Genomic DNA, 21,367 nt, shown 5'->3' on the forward strand with positions numbered 1-21,367 from the left:
CACTCCTTTACTCACTGAAGCACTATATGCAATAGCCAACATTTGGAAACAACCCAAATGCCCACAAATAGACAGCTGGATGAAGAAACTATGATATGTAAACACAATGGAATACTACACAGTCTTAAAAAAAAAGATAAAATCACATACTTTGCTGCAACGTGGATGGATCTGAAGAATATCATGCTGAATGAAATCAGCCAGAGGGACAGGGACAGACTCAGAGTGATCGCTGTCATATGTGGGATATAAATAAACCTTGCAGGGTAATATCAAATGCTCAATATCAAATGCAATAGATACAAATAGCAAGAGAATTGGTCTTCTGTAGGAAGCTTGGTGCTGGGGCAGGGGTGACGTGGTGGATAAGTTAGGGAAGGGAACACTAAGACGATGGGGAGGGGGAAAATTCCTGCCACAGAAGCAGGCTTGAGGGTTTGAGGGAAACTGGGGACATTGGTGAAGGGTGGTGGGCACTGCTGAAGAGATTGGTGTTGGAACAATACTTGCCTGAAATTCAATCATAAGTATCTTTGTAATTAATAATGATTCAATTTTAAGATAAGAAAGAAAGAAAAAGAAATACAAAGCTTTCAAGGAGATGGAGTGATAGTACAGTGGGTAAAGCATTTGCCTTGCCCCTGGCTGACCTAGGTTTGATCCTTGGCATTCCATGTGGTCCCCTAAGCCCCACCAGGAACAATTTCTGAGTGCACAGCCAGGAGTAAGCCCTGAGCACAACCAGTTATGACCTCCAAGCCAAAAAATAAATAAAACCTTTTTAAGTATATAATTTATTAATCATGGTTACCCTGCACACTAGAGTCCCAGAACTTATTATCTTCACAAGAAGTTTGTATCCTGGACAAACATTTCCTTATTTCTTCTCCTGTGCTAGTAGCTACTGTTCTACTCTTTTCCTTGAGTTTAGCTTTTACAGTTTTATCATATGGAAGAACATAGGAAAATACAGTATTTGTCTTTCTCTGACTTAGTTTTCTTAACATAATCATATCTAAAATTCAGGGCAGGAGTGATAGCACAGCGGGTAGGACATTTACCTTGCACGCGGCTGACCTGGGTTTGATTCCCAGCATCCCATATGGTCCCCTGAGCACCGCCAGGAGTGATTCCTAAGTGCAGAGCCAGGAGTAACCCCTGTGCATTGCCAGGTGTGACCCCAAAAAAGAAAAAAGCAAAAAAAAAAAAAGTAAAATTCATATTATCCCAAATGGCAGGGGTTTCCTTTCCTATGCCTGAATAGTATTCCTGTGTGTGTGTGTATGTGTGTATGTGTGTATGTGTGTATGTGTGTGAGTGTATATGACATTTTCTTCATCTGTCAGCAGACACAGGTTGTTTCAATGCCTTGGTTATTGTGAATCATGCTTTAATGTACAGGGAATTCTGCTATCTTTTTTTGATAAACTTCCATATTGACTTTTGTTTTAAGTGATTGCACCAATTTGCATTCCCACACACAGTACACAAGAGTTCCTTTTTATAATCTGCCTCACCCAAACTTATACCTTTTTTTATGATAATTCTAACAGGTGTGAGGTGCTAATTTATTTTGATTTTGATATGCATTTCCCTCCTGATTGGTGATGCTGAATATATTTGCATGAGGCTGCTAGCATAATCTGTTGGCTTTTTCCTATGTCTTCTTTGGAAAAATTTTGCCCAACAAAAAATTACTTTTGCTATTGAGTTGTGTGAATTGTGTCTATTTCTTAAATATTAGCACCTTGCCCAGATCTGAGGTCTGCACACACTCTCTTTTGCCATGCACTCTAGTTTGATGCGGTCCACTACTCATTTTTGCTGCTGCTGCTTTATGTTTTAGTGTCATATAATAAAGAAATTATTGCTGAACCAGTATCAAGTGTCTTTCCCTCCATGTCTTCTCCCAGTTGTTTTATGATCTCATGAACATTTAATTTGAAAAGAGCTAGGGAATGAAGATTAGAAGTCTTTCAGCCTTCTGTCCAGCTCACTACACTCTTTTCTTATGCAAAACTCAGGATTACACTAAGGCCAGTAGCTGTTATGCAATATTCAATTGACATCCATGAAATTTCTTAGTGTTATAGAGAGATGCCATCTTTTACACTTTGGCCTTTCAGATACTGGATATGCTTTGGGTATTTTCCAACTTCAATGAAAAGTGGAGTTATAGGGTTTCAGTTGTTTTTTTTTTTTAATGGCTTTGATTGGGGGGGCTAGAGAGATTGTACAGCAAGTAGGGCACTTGCCTTGTACATGGCTGATCCAGGTTCAATCGCTGATATTCCATATGGTCCCCTGAGTACCACCAGGAATAATTGCTGAGTGCGAAGCAAGGATAGAGTCCTGAAAATTGCAGGTTGTGGCCCCAAAACAAAACAAAACAAAATTTTTTTAAAAAATAGCTTTGTTTTATCCATAGCCTCAGTACTCAGATGAGACAGCTTTCTGGAAATCCTATAGTTAAGGAATGTTTTGAATAATCAGACACTCTTAGCGATAAAAGTTGTCAGTGTGACTCTATAAATCAAGCCTTTATTGTTAGTAATATTTCTAATATATACTAGAGCCAAAATTAGATGATCTTGCTCCTCCCATAATCTTGTAATCATTCTGAATAGCTGAGTATTTTTCATCACTTATAATTTTTGTCTGGATGATAGATCTGACCACCCCCTTGTATGATTCCTTTAAGCAGTATACACCTACTAATTCAAGTGGATACTATTACTATAAGAAGACATATACATATATATTATACACTATCTTCAAATTTGATTCCATGCAATGATTTGACTAGATGAAGTTGACCTACAGTCAGCCAAGTGAGGTGGCCTGCTCTCATTCCTGTTACCTAGTAATTAGCACAGAAATGTCACTCCCTTCCCCCTAAATCCCAGATTACATGGATTACCTATCCTCACCCAGCAGGCTGCATGTTCACTCCTACTTCCTTCCTTCAAAAATCTAACCCTGCAGTTGAACAGAATGCATGCCACCCAGACACCTAAAGCAAAACAACTCCCAAACACCAGTTTCTTTTTTTTTTTAATTTTTTATTGAGTCACCATGTGGAAAGTTACAAAGTTTTCAGGTTTAAGTCTCAGTTATACAATGCTCGAACACCCATCCCTTCACCAATGCACATATTCCACCACCAAGAATCACAGTATAGCTCCACCCCGCACCCCCACACCCCTAGCCCCCCCACACCCCTAGCCCCCCCCCGCCCTTAGCCCCCCCCGCCTGTGTAACTAATAAATTTCACTTTACTTTCACTTTGATTGCATTCAATATTTCAACAAAACTCACTATTATTGTTTGGAGAGTCTCTCCCCTAAAGTCGGACCTGCTGAAAAGAAAGCATTAGATAATTTGTTTTCCATTACTGATAATGAAGAGGTATGAGGTCGAGTGACCACACTTAGCGGCCTCACGGTTTTGGGTTTCTGTATTTTAGTATTTTAGTAACTAAGTCCAGAGAGATATCTGCCAGAAGTTGCATCATTGCCAACTTGTACTTCTTAGTTACATTATATTCCACATATGAGTGCAATCTTTCTATGTCTGTCTCTTTCTTTCTGACTCATTTCACTCAACATGATACTTTCCATGTTGATCCATTTATATGCAAATTTCATGACTTCATATTTTCTGACAGCTACATAGTATTCCATTGTGTAGATGTACCAGAGTTTCTTTAACCAGTCATCTGTTTTGGGGCACTCTGGTTTTTTCCAGATTCTGGCTATTGTAAACAGTGCTGCAATGAACATAGAAATACAGATGCCATCTCTACTATACCGTTTTGCCTCTCCGGGATATATTCCCAGGAGTGGTATTGCTGGGTCAAATGGAAGCTCAATTTCTAATTTTTTGAGAATCGTCCATATTGTTTTCCAAAAGGGCTGAACCAGTCGGCATTCCCACCAGCAGTGAAGAAGAGTCCCTTTCTCCCCACATCCACACCAACACCGGTTGTTTTTGTATTTTGGGATGTGGGCCAGTCTCTGTGGTGTGAGACGATATCTCATTGTTGTTTTGATCTGCATCTCCCTGATGATTAGTGATGTTGAACATTTTCTCATGTGCCTCTGAGCCATTCAGATTTCTTCTTTGGGAAAGTTTCTGTTCATTTTATCACCCCATTTTTTGATCGGGTTGGCAGTTTTCTTCTTGTGGAGTTCAACTAGTACATTGTATATCCTTGTTATCAACCCTTTATCGGGTGGGTACTGCGTAAATATCCTTTCCCATTCTGTAGATTGTCTTTATACTTTGGTCACTGTTTCTCTTGAGGTGCAGAAGCTTCTTAGTTTGAGATAGTCCCATTTATTTATCTCTGTTTTCACTTGCTTGGCCAGTGGCATGTCAGCTTTGAAGATACCTTTGGCTTCAGTGTCGTGGAGGGTTTTGCCGACCTTGTCTTCAATGTACCTTAGGGATTCTGGTCTGCTGTTCAGGTCTTTAATCCATTTTTATCTGAATTTTTTACATGGTGATAGGCAAACACCAGTTTCTTTTTTTTTTTTTTTGCTTTTTGGGTCACACCCGGCGATGCACAGGGGTCACTCCTGGCTCATGCACTCAGGAATCACCCCTGGCGGTGCTCAGGGGACCATATGGGATGCTGGGATTCGAACCCGGGTCGGCCGTGTGCAAGGCAAACGCCCTACCCACTGTGCTATCGCTCCAGCCCCAAACACCAGTTTCTTAAGGTTGAATTCTCTGTGAAGAAACTGAATTGGTAGTGTTTGACAAATGTATTTGAATAACCCAACACAGTTTTTTCAGGATGATGACTTGCAAAAGCCAATTCATTTAAAAATCTTCTTTTGAGAGGGTTATAACTACCTGAAGTGCACTCAAGAAGCTGCAAGCCAGCACCCAGCCCAGGAGGTCTGACACTTGGGTCTCCAGCTCAGTGATGCAAAATTCTGGAGGCATTCAGGGCCCACCATGACCACACCCTAGAGCACCTGGGATCCTTGCAGTGCTGGATATTGAGCCCAGGGCTCTGCATGCAAACCCTCTCAGCTATTCCCCTGCCTCACCCTGTTTGTTTCTTTTATTTGCTGAGTCACAACTCTCTTTTCCAGGGAACTGGGTTTATATTTGTTTGTTTGTTTCTTAATTTCTGAAGCTTATTTACATTTATTTATTTATTTATGGTTTTAGGCCATATTCAGATAGACTTAAGGATTATTCTTGGCTCTGTACTCAGGGATCACTTCTAACAGTGCTCAGGAGACATATGGGATGCTAGGGATTGTATCTGGGTTGGTCTCATGCAAGGCAAACACCCTATTCATTGAACTATCAAAGCAGATGCTTGTTTTAAAGATACTATCTCTCAGTCTAGAGAGATAGTACAGGAGTTAAGGCACTTGCCTTTCATCATGCTGACCCCAGTTCAATCCTGAGTTCCACATATGTTCCCAAGAGCACCACAAGGGGCCACCCCTGAGCACAGAGCCAGGTATAGTACCTGAGTCAGCACCACTGACCCAAACCATATGTACATATGTGTATATACAGATATGTAATATTATATATAACTAAATCAATGTGATCAACTTCAGTATTATGACAAAATTTCTTTTGTGGTTTTTCTTTTTAACATTGTGTTAATTTTGACATTTTGTTTTAAACACTGGTATTTCTTAAATACCAGTACTTTGTGATTACCAGCAGCCTTAGCCTAGCTGAGCACAGCTGTGTCTCCACTGGCTACTGGAAGCATGAAGTTTTCTGGCCAGGATTGGTGTAGGCCATTGGGATGCAGTCAGGCCTCCATGCTTTCACCAGGCAATTCCTCCTTATTCTCTCTGCTCTTAGATTTGTCTACACACATGCATCCTTCTTCAGAATATTTGGTTCGGATGGGGGTGGGGCTCCCTGCAGTTCTCAGAAATCCCAAGGGGCCCTACTGACAATTCTTGGCCAACTGAACTGTAGGCTCAGCTTTCCCCAGTGCTGACATCTTACATGATCATGTTAATAGTCATCAAAATCAGAATGTTACCATGTTAACATCTGTAGCTCCAGTATTTCCACAAATGCCTTTCTCCCTTCCACAATGTATCAAGGATCTCATGCTGCATTCTCCATGCCACCCCCCTCTTTATAAAAACTTTTTTTTAAGGGAGAGGAGGCTATACCCTGTGGTGCACAAGACTCAGAGACCATATGGGGTGCTTGGGATCGAACTCACATGCAAGGCAAATGCCCTACCAGCTGTACTATCACTTCACCGGCATCCACCCCTGTACTTCACTTTTTTTAATGCTCTTTTCTTAGAATCTTCACTTGGGCAACAGTTCCTCAGCTTTTGTTTGTTTTTTTGTTTGTTTCCTTGGGGGCCACACCCAGTGACGCTCAGGGCTTATTCCTGACTCTGAGCTCAGGCATCATTCTTATGGGCTCAGGGGACCATATGGTATGCCAGAGATCCAACCTGGAGAGGTGCATACAAAGCAGGTGCCCCACCTGCTGTACTATTGTTGTGGCCCAAATTCCTGAATCTTTCCTCACTTTCATCACCTCGACATTCTGGAAATATATCAGACCGTTGTTTTATGGAATTTTCCTCCTTTTGGGTTGGTCTGATGGTTCCTCGAAGTAAGATTGAGATGAAGCATCATTGGCAAAACCTTTGTAGATAGGATGCTTGGTGAAGAGTGAAGATCACGTCCTCTGTATCACTGGTGCTGACGGAAAGCATAATCTGGGGGACCATCATGTACCAGTTGGCTTTTTCCACTGAAGAGTTAGTGTTTGTCCTTCATAAATAACAAGAATCCTACTCAAGATGCAAAGGTCCTATTTCCCTTTCAGTTGTCCCCCTACTAATCTTAGCATCCACTCGGTGACTCATGTCTACAATATAATGTGTTGTTTGTTTGCCTAAGGATGCTTTTCTTTTTTCCACATTCCCTTTATGTTTGTTCACTGAAATTCTTCTGAAAGGAAGAGCTATTTCTTGTTTTTATTTATTCAAGTAGGAATCTACAGCAGTATGGGCACATGCATTTTTTTAAAAAATTATGAGTTATAAACAAAACCTTCATCTTCATTTTATTTCATCGGTCAAATTGTTTCAGCTTTGTAGGGAGCATTAAGCTCTGTAGTTTTCAGTGATTTAGATTGCTTTTGTGTCCTTTCAAAAACTTTTTGTTTGGGATTTGTGTCTTGGTTTTTGTTTGGGGGCCACACAGGGCAGAGCGTAAGTATCACTCCTGGCAGTGCTCTAGGGACCAGGGATTGAACTAAATCTCCTGCAGGCAAAGCATGTGCTCGGTCCACTGAGCACTCTCTAGCCCCTTAAGCATTTTGTTATTTGCTAACACCGCAGTACAGCCCAAACAGCTCTTTTCTTCCCCTTTTTGCTTTAGTCCTGATATCAAACACTTCTGCCAAGAACTACACACGCTCCCTGGAGTTTGCTTGGTTTCTAACAGCAATGAGAAACCAAGACTGGAGAGCTGGGCGTGGTTATTACTGCTGTCATCTCACTGCTTGTAGGACCTCTTAGCAGACAGAGCTAAGGAAATAAATGCATGAGTGGCCCTGGATCACCTTACTACACTAAATGTATATGTATGTGGCAGTGAACCCACTAGACATTATGACATAGGTTGGCTGGGAATAGTAGGCAATACCTTTTAGACTGGTCCAGTCATACTTAAGACATTCACACATGAGCAAACGACCTAATGACATATTTTTCAGAATGTCTCCCATCTCATACACAGCAGCATCATACTCTCACCTCCCTGATGTATCTCTCTTTAACATGTCTCTGGCCTGCTTTCTCTCAGGCATTCTCTGATTTTCTAGCTATCTATTTATTATCTTTCTCCTAAGGTTCATGCTGCTAATTGATTTGAATTTAAGAACAAATGGTTCATTATAACTTTCTTCCTTTCTTTGTAATTTTCTTTTGGACTTTCCCCGACCGACACCCTCCCCCCGCCCCCCCAGTATTAGTGTTGCCTGCACTTTCCTTCACTCCTCTGTCTCTTCCCTTCATTTAACTGTTCTTTGATTTAATTCTATGCCTATCCTGGCTTTCATGACCTACAACACTTTATTTTTTCATTCATTCATTTACACATGAACTAGTTTGGAACTGCTAACTCATATCCTGGTGAGGAACAGATTTGCGAACTAAAAATACAATATTTTTGTCTTTTGCCTTACCACATCCTAAGTATTATTTTCCAAATTTAATGAAGTTATTTTCTTTACACCCTTTCACTCTGGTTTTTTTAAAACAATATAATTAAATTAGTTTAGTTTTTATTCTGTTTTGAGTCATTTACCCTTTCCTCATATACCCATTGGTGTTTGGGGTCTTTTTTTCATTGTTGTTTTTGAGTGTGTGAAAAATTATGATAATCCTAATGGCCACAGCTATAGGGGGTGGTATATTAGTGAAGTATCTTTCCCCCTTTTCCTTACTACCAAGTTTCTATCATTTTCCTAGCCTATCTCCTATACTCAACTAATCCTTTAGATTTCCTTTTTTTTTTTTTTTTGCTTTTTGGGTCACACCCGGCAATGCACAGGGGTTACTCCTGGCTCTACACTCAGGAATTACTCCTGGCGGTGCTCAGGGGACCATATGGGATGCTGGGAATAGAACCCAGGTTGGCCGCATGCAAGGCAAACACCTTACCCGCTGTGCTATCACTCCAGCCCCAATCCTTTAGGTTTCTTTTTTTTCTTTTTTTTTTTTTTGCTTTTTGGGTCACACCTGGTGATGCACAGGGGTCACTCCTGGCTCTGCACTCAGGAATCACCCCTGGCGGTGCTCAAGGGACCATATGGGGTGCTGGGAATTGAACCCGGGTCGGCCGCGTGCAAGGCAAATGCCCTACCCGCTGAGCTATTTCTCCAGCTCCCTCCTTTAGACTTCTTTTGCACAAACAGTCATGTATATTTTCTTCCATTATCATGTTTTTTACATAATACTTAGCATTTTTATTTCTATTTTTTTCATTAACAGTAGATCAGGGAGGTGACTGCAAATCAGTTAACAGAGACAGTCCTCCACCTTCTATACACTCGTATTCCATTCTGCTCGAGTGTGTGGACGGTCCTCAGCTTGGTTAACCTCTCTCATACATGGGCATTTAGATGTCTCCAGTACTTAGCAACCACAAATGATGCTCCAATTAACTGTTGAAGAGACCTTGATATAGAAGTGGGAATGCTAGTTAATACTGTGTGTGTGTCAGTACCCAAAGGGTTGCACCTGTTTGCATTCCCCAATGGTCTGAGAGGACAGCTGTCCCTGCAGAGCCTCGCCAACAAAATATGTGATCAAATTCAAATGAAATTTTACACATTCATAAAGTTTTGCATGTTTGATAGATATGAAGTAATATGTCAAGATTGATTCAATTAATGCTTTTCTAATGATAACCTTGCAGATTTTTTAAAATATGTTTAGGGCCATTCTTTCTTTTCTTTTCTTTTCTCTTCTTTTCTTTTCTTTCCCTTTCTTTTCTTTTTTTTCAGTGATGCTCAAGGGTTATTCCTGGCTCTGTAGTACCCTACCCACTGTACTATTGCTCCAGTCCAGTAACATAGTATTATCAAATATTGACTAAATACACTTTATGATGCAAAGGGAAGTAGTAAGGTCAGGAATTACTCCTGGCAGTGCTCAGGGGACCATATGGGATGCTGGGAATCGAGCCCAGGTCAGCTGTGTGCAAGGGCTATTGCTCCAGCCCCTATTTTTTCCATTTTTAAAAACTGTGTTCCTTGTCTTTTGCCCTAATAATTTGCTTTATGTATTTGGAATATTTGCTTTTTATTTTTAGTACATATAGCAAATGTTTTTTCTAGCATGCCAGGTTTTGTTATTATTTTATTTACCCTATGTTTGTCTTTTATTTTTATTTAAAAAAATTTTTTGTGCCACACCTGGCAATACCCAGGGATTATTCTTGATGTTTCCTCACAGTACATTCCTTGCACTTAGGAGTGTACTCCTGGAAGTTAAGAGGATTATATGGGATGCCAGGAATTGAACTTGGGTTGGCTGCGTACAAGGCAAGTGCCCTACACACTATAATATTATTCTCCTATGCCTATCTTTTAATATCTACCTTATTAAAGGGCTGGAGCAATAATGCAGCGGGTAGGGCATTTGCCTTGCATGTGGGCAACCTGGGTTTGATTCCTCCATCTCTCTCGAAGAGCTGGACAAGCTACCAAGAGTATCCTCACCCACATGGCAGAGCTACCTGTGGTGTATTTGGTATGCCAAAAACAGTAACAAGTCTCACAATGAAGACGTTACTAGTGCCGGCTCAAGCAAATCGATGAGCAACGGGATAACAGTGACAGTGACAGTGACATTATTAAAATGCTGGGCTTTAGTGAGATCTTCTTACTATCTCCAAAGAAGTCATCTCTCCCCTCTTGGACTGTCCAGAGCATTTACATTTACACTTCAAAGCAGTTAGTATCTGTCTATGGGGCCTATTGTATTTCATCTTTAATTTTAGCTTCTGCTTCCTACTAGACTGAAAACACCTTGAGGAAAAGTGAGCATCTTTTCTTTTCTACTTTCATAGTAACATAGTAGCACTGTAACACTGTCAACCTGTTATTCATTAATTTGCTCAAGCGGGCACCAGTAAGGTCTCCATCGTGAGACTTGTGGTTACTATTTTTGGCATATCGAATACATCACGGGTACCATGCCAGGCTCTGCCATGTGGACGGGATACTCTCGGTAGCTTGCTGGTCCCCAGAGGAATTGAACCCGGGTCAGCCACGTTCAAGGCAAACACCCTACCCATTGTACTATCACTCCAGTAACAGTATTATCAAATATTGGCTAAATACACTTTGTGATGCAAAGTGAACAAATAAATTCAGAAATATGATTATATTTGTAATAAAAGAGCTAGCTTTCTCCTAAGCTGTAAATGTGTGAGACTGTTTGTGTATGTGTGTAATTGTGTATATGCATATATGTGTATGCCTATGTGTGTGAGTGTATGTATGTGAGTGTGTCTGTGTGTTTGTGAGTATGTGTGTGGTTGTGTATATGTATATATGTGTTTATGCATTTTATGTATAATGTATATTGTATATACATGTATGAGTGTATGTGTGTATCAATGCATGTGACTGTGTATGTGTAAAATGTATGACTGTACATGTATATGAGTATGTGACGATGTCTGTGTGAGTGTATATGTGTGTATGTGTTTGAGTGTGTCTATGTGTTAAGTATATATGTGTATATGTACGTATGTGTATGAGTATATGTGTATATATGTTTATGTGTGTGAGTGTGAACAAGTATGTGTATATGTGAGCATGTGTATATGTGAGTGTATAAATGTGAGAGTTTGTGTGTATACATGTGTACATGCATATGTGTGTATATATGTGCATGCACTATGCTACATGTCAGAAGGCAGAAGATAAGGGATTCAGCAGCAGAAGTTGCCACCACACACTTCTTGCAACATCTCTCAATTATTGATTGATTGATTTGGTTTGGTGGTGATACCTGATGGTGCTAAGGGGCTGTGCGGGGGGAGGACACTCTCAGAAGGGCTTGAGGGACCAAGCTGGTGCTGGAAATAAAGCCAGGCCCCCTACATACAGAGCACACCTTCAGCCCTCAGAGCCATCTCCCCAGCCCCTATGTGTCAATTCCTTTCTTTTCCCTAGGTTTTGGGCCACACTCAACAATGTTCAGGGCTTACTCCTGGCTCTGCTGTTCTGCACTCAGGGCTCACTCCTGGAAAGCTCAGAGGATATATGGGAAGCCAGGAATTGACCTCGGGTTGGCCACGTGCAAGGCAAGCACCATACCTGCTTGGACTAGCTCTCCAGCCTTGTCTGTCAATTCTTATTTCAGACCAATCATTGGAAAAGCATTTACTTCTATTATAGACTTTATGATTATTGTCTATATATTGCTTTGCTGCAATTGCTCTAACAGAGCGTTGCAGTCTGGATGCCTCACAAGGACCTATTAACCCCCGTCGTGGAGGCTGAGGGTATGCACACAGCTGTTCACAGAGGACTGAGAGGACCCCTTCCTGGCCTCTCCATGTGGGTAGACACCTTCCTCGTGTTCCTCATGTTCACCTGGCATTCTCCTTGTGTACCTGTCTTTTCTGAATCTGTCATTCTAAGGATGCCAGTCACACTGGGTTAGGGCCTCCCTCTGGCCTCACGTTAACTGAGATGACTTCTATAAAGAGCCCCTGTTCCAGTGAGGGAACATTCTGAGGTTCTCTGGGGCTTAGAACTTGGACATAACCGTGGGGACAACACAAATCAACAGTGACACAGATTCTGTAACATCACTTAGTACAATAGCCAAGATATGGAAATAACCCAAATGCGCAACTACATTCATACTTCTTGATGTATGAATCAAGAAGTTGTGGAATGCAAAAAAAAGGAAGAAGTTGTGGAATGCAACGCAGCTCTAAGAAAGAACAAAATTATGTGAGTTACAGCAACATGTACGAAACAAGAGTATATTGTGCTGAGTGAAGTCAGTGAGAATGAAAGGGACAGATACAGATCTCTCATATGTGAGACTTGGAGATACGCAGTGAAGTAGCAACAAAGGTGTAAAAGCAACATAATGGGGAATCTGATCCACACGACTGAATTGGGAAAGGATGAGAGGGACAAGACTTGGGGTTCTTGGGGGAGGGAGGTGGTCACACTGGTGATGGGATGGGTGTGGTGTTGGAATTATGACCACAAGAAAGCATTACTAATAGTATTGAAAACCAAAACCAATAATTTAACCTAAAACATAAAAATAATAAAAGGGGATACTTCACTGCCATAAAACCTGCCTTATTTGGAGTTTCTTTTCAGCTGTCCACTTCACATCTTAGAAGAGTTTCATAACATAAAAAAAGTTTCAGAAGTGCAAAAAAAAAAAAGTTTCAGAAGTGCAAGTTAAAGTCACCTTTTCTTTGGCAAGTCCTAATAGCAGGAGATTGGGTCAGCTTATGAGTAGTTCCAAAAGGTTTGGGTGCCGCATGCATCGTGCCCATGTAAGTGCATTTGGGAAGGTTCCTGTTAGGAATGAAACACGAGAAAGCATGAAACACGCACTTGTACTGAACCCTCTTGTTTCCCCATCACCTAGGCATCAGGGTCCGGGGCAGACCTGGGATGTGCCCTGCGGCCAGAGAGTGGGCCAGGGGTCTATGGAGCAGCCCCCGTGGAGGTGGACGTGGCAGCGGCCATCACGCTGCAGGTGCTGCTCAGGGACCCAGGGAATTTCTCCTGTCACTGGGCCTTCAAGAATGTCTCCCTCAGCTGCCGACCACGTTTTGATTTACAAAACAGGTAAGGTAGCCTGGGGAAGCAGTCTTCAGAAATTGTTGGGGGAAGGGATACTTTATTGCCATACAACCTGCCTTGCTTGGGCTTTCTTTCCAGCTGTCCTTATTTGTTGTTAACTCTTTCCTCTGGTGAAATCATGAGCTAAAGATGTACTTAGAGGGCCAGAGATATAGTACAGCAGGTAGGACACTTACCTTGCACCCTGCTCACCGGGATTCATTAGCACTGCCAGGGGAACCCTAGTGGTCCCCTGTGCAAGGGGTTGAGTGTTCCTCTGGCAGTGATCCTGCATGGAGTCAGAAACACACTCTGATCCTTTGGGCCATTTCCCTGACTCCAGTTCTTCTATTTTAATTAGATTTTTGTCTTAAATAGAAGACTTTAAAAAGGTTTGCTAATTAAAATGGTAAGAAACTTCTTTCTGAGAAATGTTTGGGGAAAGAATATTTGGTTTTATCAAATTCATTTCACATTATGATAAGCAGAATTGCCAATGATATGTTATATCCACAAAATATTTCAGTGAGGGGCTGGAGCAATAGTATGGCAGGTAGGGCATTTGCCTTGCATGCAACCATCTGGGTTTGATCCCTGGCATATTGGCCCCCAAGCCCACCAGGAGTAATTCTTGGATGCAGAAGCAGGAGTAACCCCTGAGCACCACTGAGTGTGGCCCAAAAACCAAAAGAAAGAAGAAATATATTTCCAGAAGAAATGAATAGGTGTATGAGGAACTTGTTCTCATTATCCAGAAGAATAGCTTAGCTGAGATGTCTAAACATCTATCTCTATCTAACTTTGTATTATAAATTGTATCCAATTCTGCACCTCATTAAAAAGGGGTATTGTTGTTTTTTGGGTCACACCTGGCTCCTCTCAGAGTTTCTCCTAGCTCTGTGCTCAGAGATCACTACTGGTGGGGCTAAAGGAACCATATGGATGCCGAGGCGGGAAGGGGAACCCAGGTTGGCCACCTGCTAGTCAGTGCCTTACCCGCAGTACTCTGACCCTTAACTCTGCACTTTTGATCTTTAACTGTGCTGGGCAGTGTCCCCTGCTGTGCCTATCCATTTGCTGAGACCCCATAAGCAAGGAGCACAGACCGTGCAAATGCCTGTTTCAGAATTTTAAGGCCATCTTTCTTCCTAAGTTTTGGGAGTGTTCTGGTATACCCCAGAACAGTGGAAGAAGTCTGTCCTTGCAGAAGTAATGTAATATGTGGCACCCCAGTGGCCAACAGTCTCGGCTGTCTCAAAATGTCATAGCAGAACGAGGTCTCTGTTACCAAGTCTTATACCAAGTTTCATTTCTTTGAGGTCAAACTCTTAAATAGTTTCAGGAGAGTACTGAGATTCTGCCACTGGGTTCTAAATCTTGGCACACATTCATTTTCCTTTCCTCTTTTGAAATTGTCTTACTCACTTCTGTTTTTTGGTTACTTTTACTTAGGGTTAAATGAAATCACTCTTACTGTTAAGAATTCTGGATTAAAGAATGCTCAAAATTCTCTATGTTCTAATGGACATTAGAACTTTTATTAACTTTTATTAGAATGTTTCTTCATCACAAGAGTCACTAGATTGAGACCAAAAAGCAAAGTAACAAAGTGAGGTTTGGGGTTTTTGTTTGTTTGTTTGTGTTTCTGCAGTTCTTGCATGTCTGTCACACAAAACAGGCTTCTTTCACTCTGTCAATGGTTGTGGTTTTTGCTGTAGGACAGGCAGCAAACTCATAGGTCATAGTTAACCAAACTCATAGGTCCTTAGTGGGTTAGTTAGGTTAGGAACAAAACATTTTAGCACCTTTTTACCCAGTAGAGAATCAAAGAAATTTATATCCAGATTCTGACTCATAACCAGAAAAAAATTGAATATGTAAGGTTTTGGAACTGTCTTCTTTCTCATTGTTGATCATATGCCCAAGGATCACAAATGGTATTAGCTCAGAGCTAGGAGAGAGATTAGTTCAGAGAAAGAAATACCTCTCTAAAACATCTGGAGGGAAAAAAAGTAAAAATAGATCTTGGAATTTCACTTTCTGTATCAGACTTTAAGCAGACAAGCAGAAATAAGCTCTTTGCACTTGTCCTAATTGTCTCCAAGACTACGGGTTCCCACCAACCCCCATTGGCTTATGCCCCTGGGAGTGGCATCACCCACTTGTGAAAGACCTGTGTTTATTAATTCAAGCACAGAGACACTGCCATGTGCTGCTTGGAGCACTCAAAGATCAGGTCTCCAGTGTAAGATGCATGCCAACTGCCTGCACATCTTGTCAAATGTAGATTTGATGGGCTGGAGCAATAGTACAACAGGTAGGGCATGTGCCTTGCACATGCCTAACTCAGGTTCAGTTTGTAGTATCCCATGTGGTCCCCTGAGCCCACCAGGAGTGATCTCTGAGTGCAAAGCCAGGAGTAAGCCCTGAGTACTGCCAGTTATGAAGCCTCTCCCCCAAAAAACACAGATTTGAGTTCCATCGGTCTATTCTGGGGTGATACATAGTGCCAGAGATTGCACCTAGGACCACACACATGCAAGGCACATGCTCTACTCCTTGAGCCACACTCCTGGCCAAAGAAAGTTGTAAGTTTACATCCAACATCACTCAACCAACTGCTTGGCGACAATTTTAAGATTTAGGAGGAATTAATAATCCCTTGATGCATGCCCACATTATTTTCCCGAAATGCATGCCCCTGAACAAATCTTTTTTTACCAAGAATCTGAAAAGTGAAGTTGCTAATGTGGAGACATGTTTCGCTTGACGTTTTGTGCAATGTCAGTGGACTTATGGCTTCTTTGGGGAATGCATGGTATTGGACTTTGCTTGAACTTTCTCATTTGGAGAGAGAAGCGCAAAACAGAATGTTCTTTCGCACGGTGCTATCTTAGTATGCAGTGGTCTGAGTCAGCAGATGGGGAACTGGGTCAGGTGATGGGAGGAATAGCCAGATGGAAACACGTTGCTCAGGAAGAGCCTGGGGTGCTCCTTCCCTGCACAGACTGGGGAGCTCTCTCCAAGGGGCTTCGGAAGCCCGGGGTGACCATGCTGGAATGGTTGTGGCTCACTCAGGGACAACTTCAGTCCGACAAGGCCCCAGCTGAGTGTGGGGTACCTAACAGGGGCTACGGTCTCCGAGGAGGGGCCTCTGTGCCACGAGGGAGGGATGCAGGCACCACCAAACCACTTTCTGACTCAAGATGGAATTTTATGTTCTGGGTTTCACACATTTTACAAAATAACCAGTTCTCTTTCTTGTGCCTTCAGAGGAGTCATTTCTATGGTCATTTTGAAAATGACAGAAACGTGGGCTGGAGAATACCGACTTTTTATTGAGAGTCCAGCAGCCAATTACACAGTATCGTTTCCAGTGAGTATAAGAAGTAAGTGCAACCTGTTACCAGGTACTCAGAATATTCCAGAGTCATGGTTTCCAAGCCATTAGCTTCCCACCTGCGGCCCTAGATGCAAAGTTCACCTTTCCCTCAACACATGTACCATTGAACTGATTTATTCAATTACCTTCCAACATCCACCTAAATTTCCAGGGACACTGACATGACCCATGGGTTAGCACAGTGGACATGCTTTTTGTTCTTGGTGCTGTTTATGTTTTTGTTTGTGGTTTTATTATATATTTGTTTATTTATTTTGGTGTGGGAATTGGCCTTTTGTTTTTTTGGTGCCAAAACAAAAAAATAGAACAAAACCAGACAGAACTTGTGGCAGGACAATCGAGTGCCAGCATCTAAACTTGGGAATCTAGCTTATGAAATATACATCTTTTGAGCTAGTTCTTGGTCCCTTCAAAAGGCCTATCTTCAAAAACCTCAGGGAATCCTCTATTCTGATGCTTCTTCTTTGTGTTTTTTGTTTTTCTTTTTGTTTTTTTTGGGGAGTCACACCCAGAGATTCACAGGAGTTATCCTGGCTCATACACTCAGGAATTACTCCTGGCGGTGCTCAGGGAATCATATGGGATGCTAGAAATCAAACCCAGGTTGGCTGAGTGTAAGGCAAATGCCCTACCTGCTGTGCTATCGCTCAGCACCTATCCTGATCCTTGTTAAGCTGCATGTCATGGTCTGGGGGAAATTCTCCAGGGACTGGATCTTACATGCTTTGCACACAGAAACTCTGGGTTTGATCCTGGCCACCCCATGGTTCCCTGACTCCCCCAACCCAATACTGACAGGAGTGACCCTAAACACCAACAACCAAACAGGAAACTATGAGTTGCAACGCCATATAGGGTGACTGAATGTGGTGGTCACAAGAAAAAAATCTTGTTTTAAAATAAAACTCTTTATGACTTACTATCAGTAAATGGTTCATATATCTATTTTATAGACCTGTATGCCTGTGGTAGTATAAATTTTCTTGGGTCAAAAAGGGGCCATGCAAACCATAATGCCCAAAAGTAGAGAGAGAGTATGGGGAATATTGTCTGCCATGGAGGCAGGGGGAAGGTGGGAAAGTGGCGGGGGTGTATACCAGGGAGATTGGTGGTGGGGAATGTGCATTGGTGGAGGTATGGGTGTTTGATCATTGTGTGATTGTAACCCAAACATGAAAGCTTGTAACTATCTCACAGTGATTCAATAAAATTTTTTAAAAAGGGGGGCCATGAGTGGAAAAGTTTTAGACCCCTGCTCAACTCCCATTTTATCAGGGGTGTCTTACTGGAAAGAAATGAACACATTTTGACCATAAGTCAGAAGATCTGGGATCTTACTTCTGACACTTGGCTTACAGTGACACTTAATTGTCCTGAGCCAGTTTTTCTTACATGTAAAATGAATGAAAATACACACCTCTGTTTGAGAAATATAGATCAGAGCACGGGAATTTCATGCATGAGGCCCCCAAATTTGATCCCTGGCTTCTTACAGTCTACTGAGCACTGCCAGGTATCTTTCTGGTGACCTACCAAGCACCACTGGCTATGGCCTTGGTAAGAGTTGTGCCACTGGGCATTGCCAGCACTGCATCACCAGGCTACATCTGCTGAACAGTCAGGCCAGTGGGGAGTGACCTTGGGTCATAAGACCTGGTGGGAAGGACACCCGTCCACAAACCTACGGATAACATACCTTGCTGGAGTGTAAAAAGACTCTGGATGATGGGGGTGTCTGGATTGCCCCCTGCAGCATGAGCCACTGGGCTCATGAGCCTGATGAGCACTTGGGAAGGAGATGATGTGGCCAAGGAGACAAAGTGTCATTTTACTCATTTTTGTTAAATTAAGAAATTGAATTTGTATAGTTGGAGAACTAGTACAGTGGATAAGGTGTTTGCTTTGATCCCCGACACTGCCCTGTGGTTCCATGAGCTCTGCCAGGAGTGAGTGATCCCTGGGCACTGCAGCATGTGGCCCATAAAACTAAAACAAAAAAACAGAAGTGAACGCTCATAGGCATTTTCATTCCCAGCATGATCATCTGTAGTGTTCATCTTGTCGTGTTCTGTCCTAAGTCAGCCTGTGAGGCAAAAGCAAGTCAAGTCAACATGCATCCCCAAACATATGCCTTTTGTGTTCTGAAATATAAGACCAGAGATCAAGAAGCTCATGGAGCAGGAGATGCCTTTTAGTCTTCTATGGTGCCTGCCTGCCATCTTTCTTTCTCTCTCTCTTTCTCTCTCTTTCTTTCTTTCTTTCTTTCTTTCTTTCTTTCTTTCTTTCTTTCTTTCTTTCTTTCTTTCTTTCTTTCTTTCTTTCTTTCTTTCTTTCTTTCTTTCTTTTTGTTTCTTTCTTTCTTTCTTTCTTTCTCTTTCTTTCTTTCTTTCTTTCTTTCTTTCTTTCTTTCTTTCTTTCTTTCTTTCTTTCTTTCTTTCTTTCTTTCTTTCTTTCTTTCTTTCTTTCTCTCCTTCCTTCTTTCTTTTTCTTCTTTCTATCTTTCTTTCCTCCTTCCTTTATTTCACTCCTTCCTTTCTCTCTCCCAGCAGTGCTCAGAGTTCACTCTTGGCTCTGCACTCAGGATTCACTCCTGGAAATGCTCAGGAGACGGTATAGGGTGAGGAAATTGAACTTCCATTGGCCATATGCAAGGCAAGCAACTTAACCACTGTACTATCTCTCTGGCCCTATGATTCTGATCTTGTTCCCTGTCTTTTTCCCCAAGCTCCACACACCTTTAGTGTAAGACTGTCAGCAAGACATTACTAGTATGTTCTCTTTTTGCCAATGTTTATACAACCATAAACACTTCTGATTTCTACAAAACATGTGGACAGCTGTTGTGTTTCTCTTAATCTCAGGGTATCATCTTCTTCTTTTAGATTTACAATGTGAAAAATTGTAGCAACAGTATTTCAAGAAAATTAAATGTTGTTAGCATTCTGCTAAATAGTGGGATTCAAAAAAATTTGGTGGGTAGACTTACTGTGGCATACTTGTGACTTTTTCACAGCCCCTTTGAAAAAAGAGGAAAGGGTTTAGCGAACCACAAATTCAGTTTAGCCAACAGCAAGGCATCGTTGCTAAAAAAGGAAATCTGAACGTTAGCAGTTTTCTCGAAAATGTCATGTCTACCTGAATCATTCATCTTAGCCAATGTTGTAAATCACGATGCCAAGATAAATAGGCATTCCCAAACCCAACAATGTGAAACAACAGAAAAAAGAAAATGTCATGTCTAGGTTAGAGGAATAAATGGAAATTATTCCCAGTGATAGCATCTGTTTCCATACAAATATTGTCAAAACAGAGCAACATGAGATTGAAGAATTGTTCTTTAAATTGGCATCACCTGCAGTTATTGGGAATGCCTTCTTTTACCAGCAGTGTTTTTTGTTGTTTTGCTTGGTGTTTTATTGTTGTTTTGTTTTTGTTTTGGGGTTTTTTGGTTTTTGGACAGCACCCAGTGGTGCGTGGGTGCTTCTGGCTCTGTGCTCAAAGTTTACTTCTGGAGGTTCTCAGAAGACCATCTTCATTTAGTGCTGGGATCAGTGTCTGGGATCAAAGGATAAAGCAGGGATTCACAGCATTCAAGGCAAGTGCCTGAGCCCCTACACTATTTCTTTGGTCCAGAGAAAGAAAGGGAGAGTAGTTCCAGTGCAGTGGAACCAAATTCTTAAAAGCCAGACTCACTAGTTAAAATGCCTTGCATAATATTGACCTCCATTGACCTTGATTTCTGCTTTTATTTTAAAATTTATTTTATTTTGATTGTTGTGCAGTCCACACCCAGCTGTGTTCTGTTTGGGCAGTGCTCTTGGGACTATGCAGTGCCCAGGACCTAGCCCAGCCCCTCCCTCATGTAAGGCATGTACCCTACTATTTGTTCTACATATTGCACCCCACACACACACACACACACACATCACTAGATACCAGTGAACTTTATTTTATTTCTTTCTTTTGAAAGTGGGTACTTAGGCCACATTGGTGCTCAGGCTTTACTCCGGGCTCTATGCTCAGAGTTCACTCCTGGCAATACTCAAGGAACTCTATGCAGTATGAGAAATCAAACTAGAGTCAGCTACATGTACGGCAAGAGCCTTAGCTGCTGTATTATCTCTCCAGCCGATAAAGAGGATTGCTGAAATACTGAGCCAGCTATCCAGAGGGGTGGTGAACTCTTGTTCCCAGAAGAATCCAAGCAGGAGAAAAAACAGTTATGTTCAGCCAGTATAGGGATTGGCAACTGGCAGAAGGAGAGAAGTGTCAAAATCTAATGTGAATTGGAGGCTAAATTGAACCTCTGAATTCTGTTTTAATTCTAACTGCATCCCACTGTAACTCTTAATTTCTTCTTTCTTTTTTTCTTGATTTTTGGGCCACACCTGGTGATGCTCAGAGGTTACTCCCGACTCTGCATTCAGGAATCACTCCTGGCGGTGCTCAGGGGAGCATATGGACTTCCAGGGATTGAATTAGGGTTAGCTGCATGCAAGGCATGAGCTTCACTCACTGTGCTATGGCTCCAGCTGCTAATTTTGAAGTTAATATGTTTATATGTTTCTTCCCAGTTCCAGATAAAATCACAGGAAGAAACTTGGA

The 21,367-nt window shown here is 41.8% G+C and overlaps 1 protein-coding gene across 1 annotated transcript in view; it reads left to right on the forward strand.

Annotated features, from left to right (window-relative positions):
* The window catches only part of FLT3 (fms related receptor tyrosine kinase 3), a 107,007-nt gene that overhangs the window by 34,545 nt on the left and 51,095 nt on the right, over positions 1–21,367 (forward strand). The window contains exons 3-4 of the mRNA XM_012931837.2: positions 13,163–13,365; positions 16,633–16,748. Of these exons, the coding sequence (XP_012787291.2) occupies positions 13,163–13,365; positions 16,633–16,748 (319 nt within the window). The remainder of the gene's footprint in view (positions 1–13,162; positions 13,366–16,632; positions 16,749–21,367) is intronic.

Source organism: Sorex araneus, chromosome 1 (assembly GCF_027595985.1).
Source record: "Sorex araneus isolate mSorAra2 chromosome 1, mSorAra2.pri, whole genome shotgun sequence".
NCBI classification, from domain to species: domain Eukaryota; kingdom Metazoa; phylum Chordata; class Mammalia; order Eulipotyphla; family Soricidae; genus Sorex; species Sorex araneus.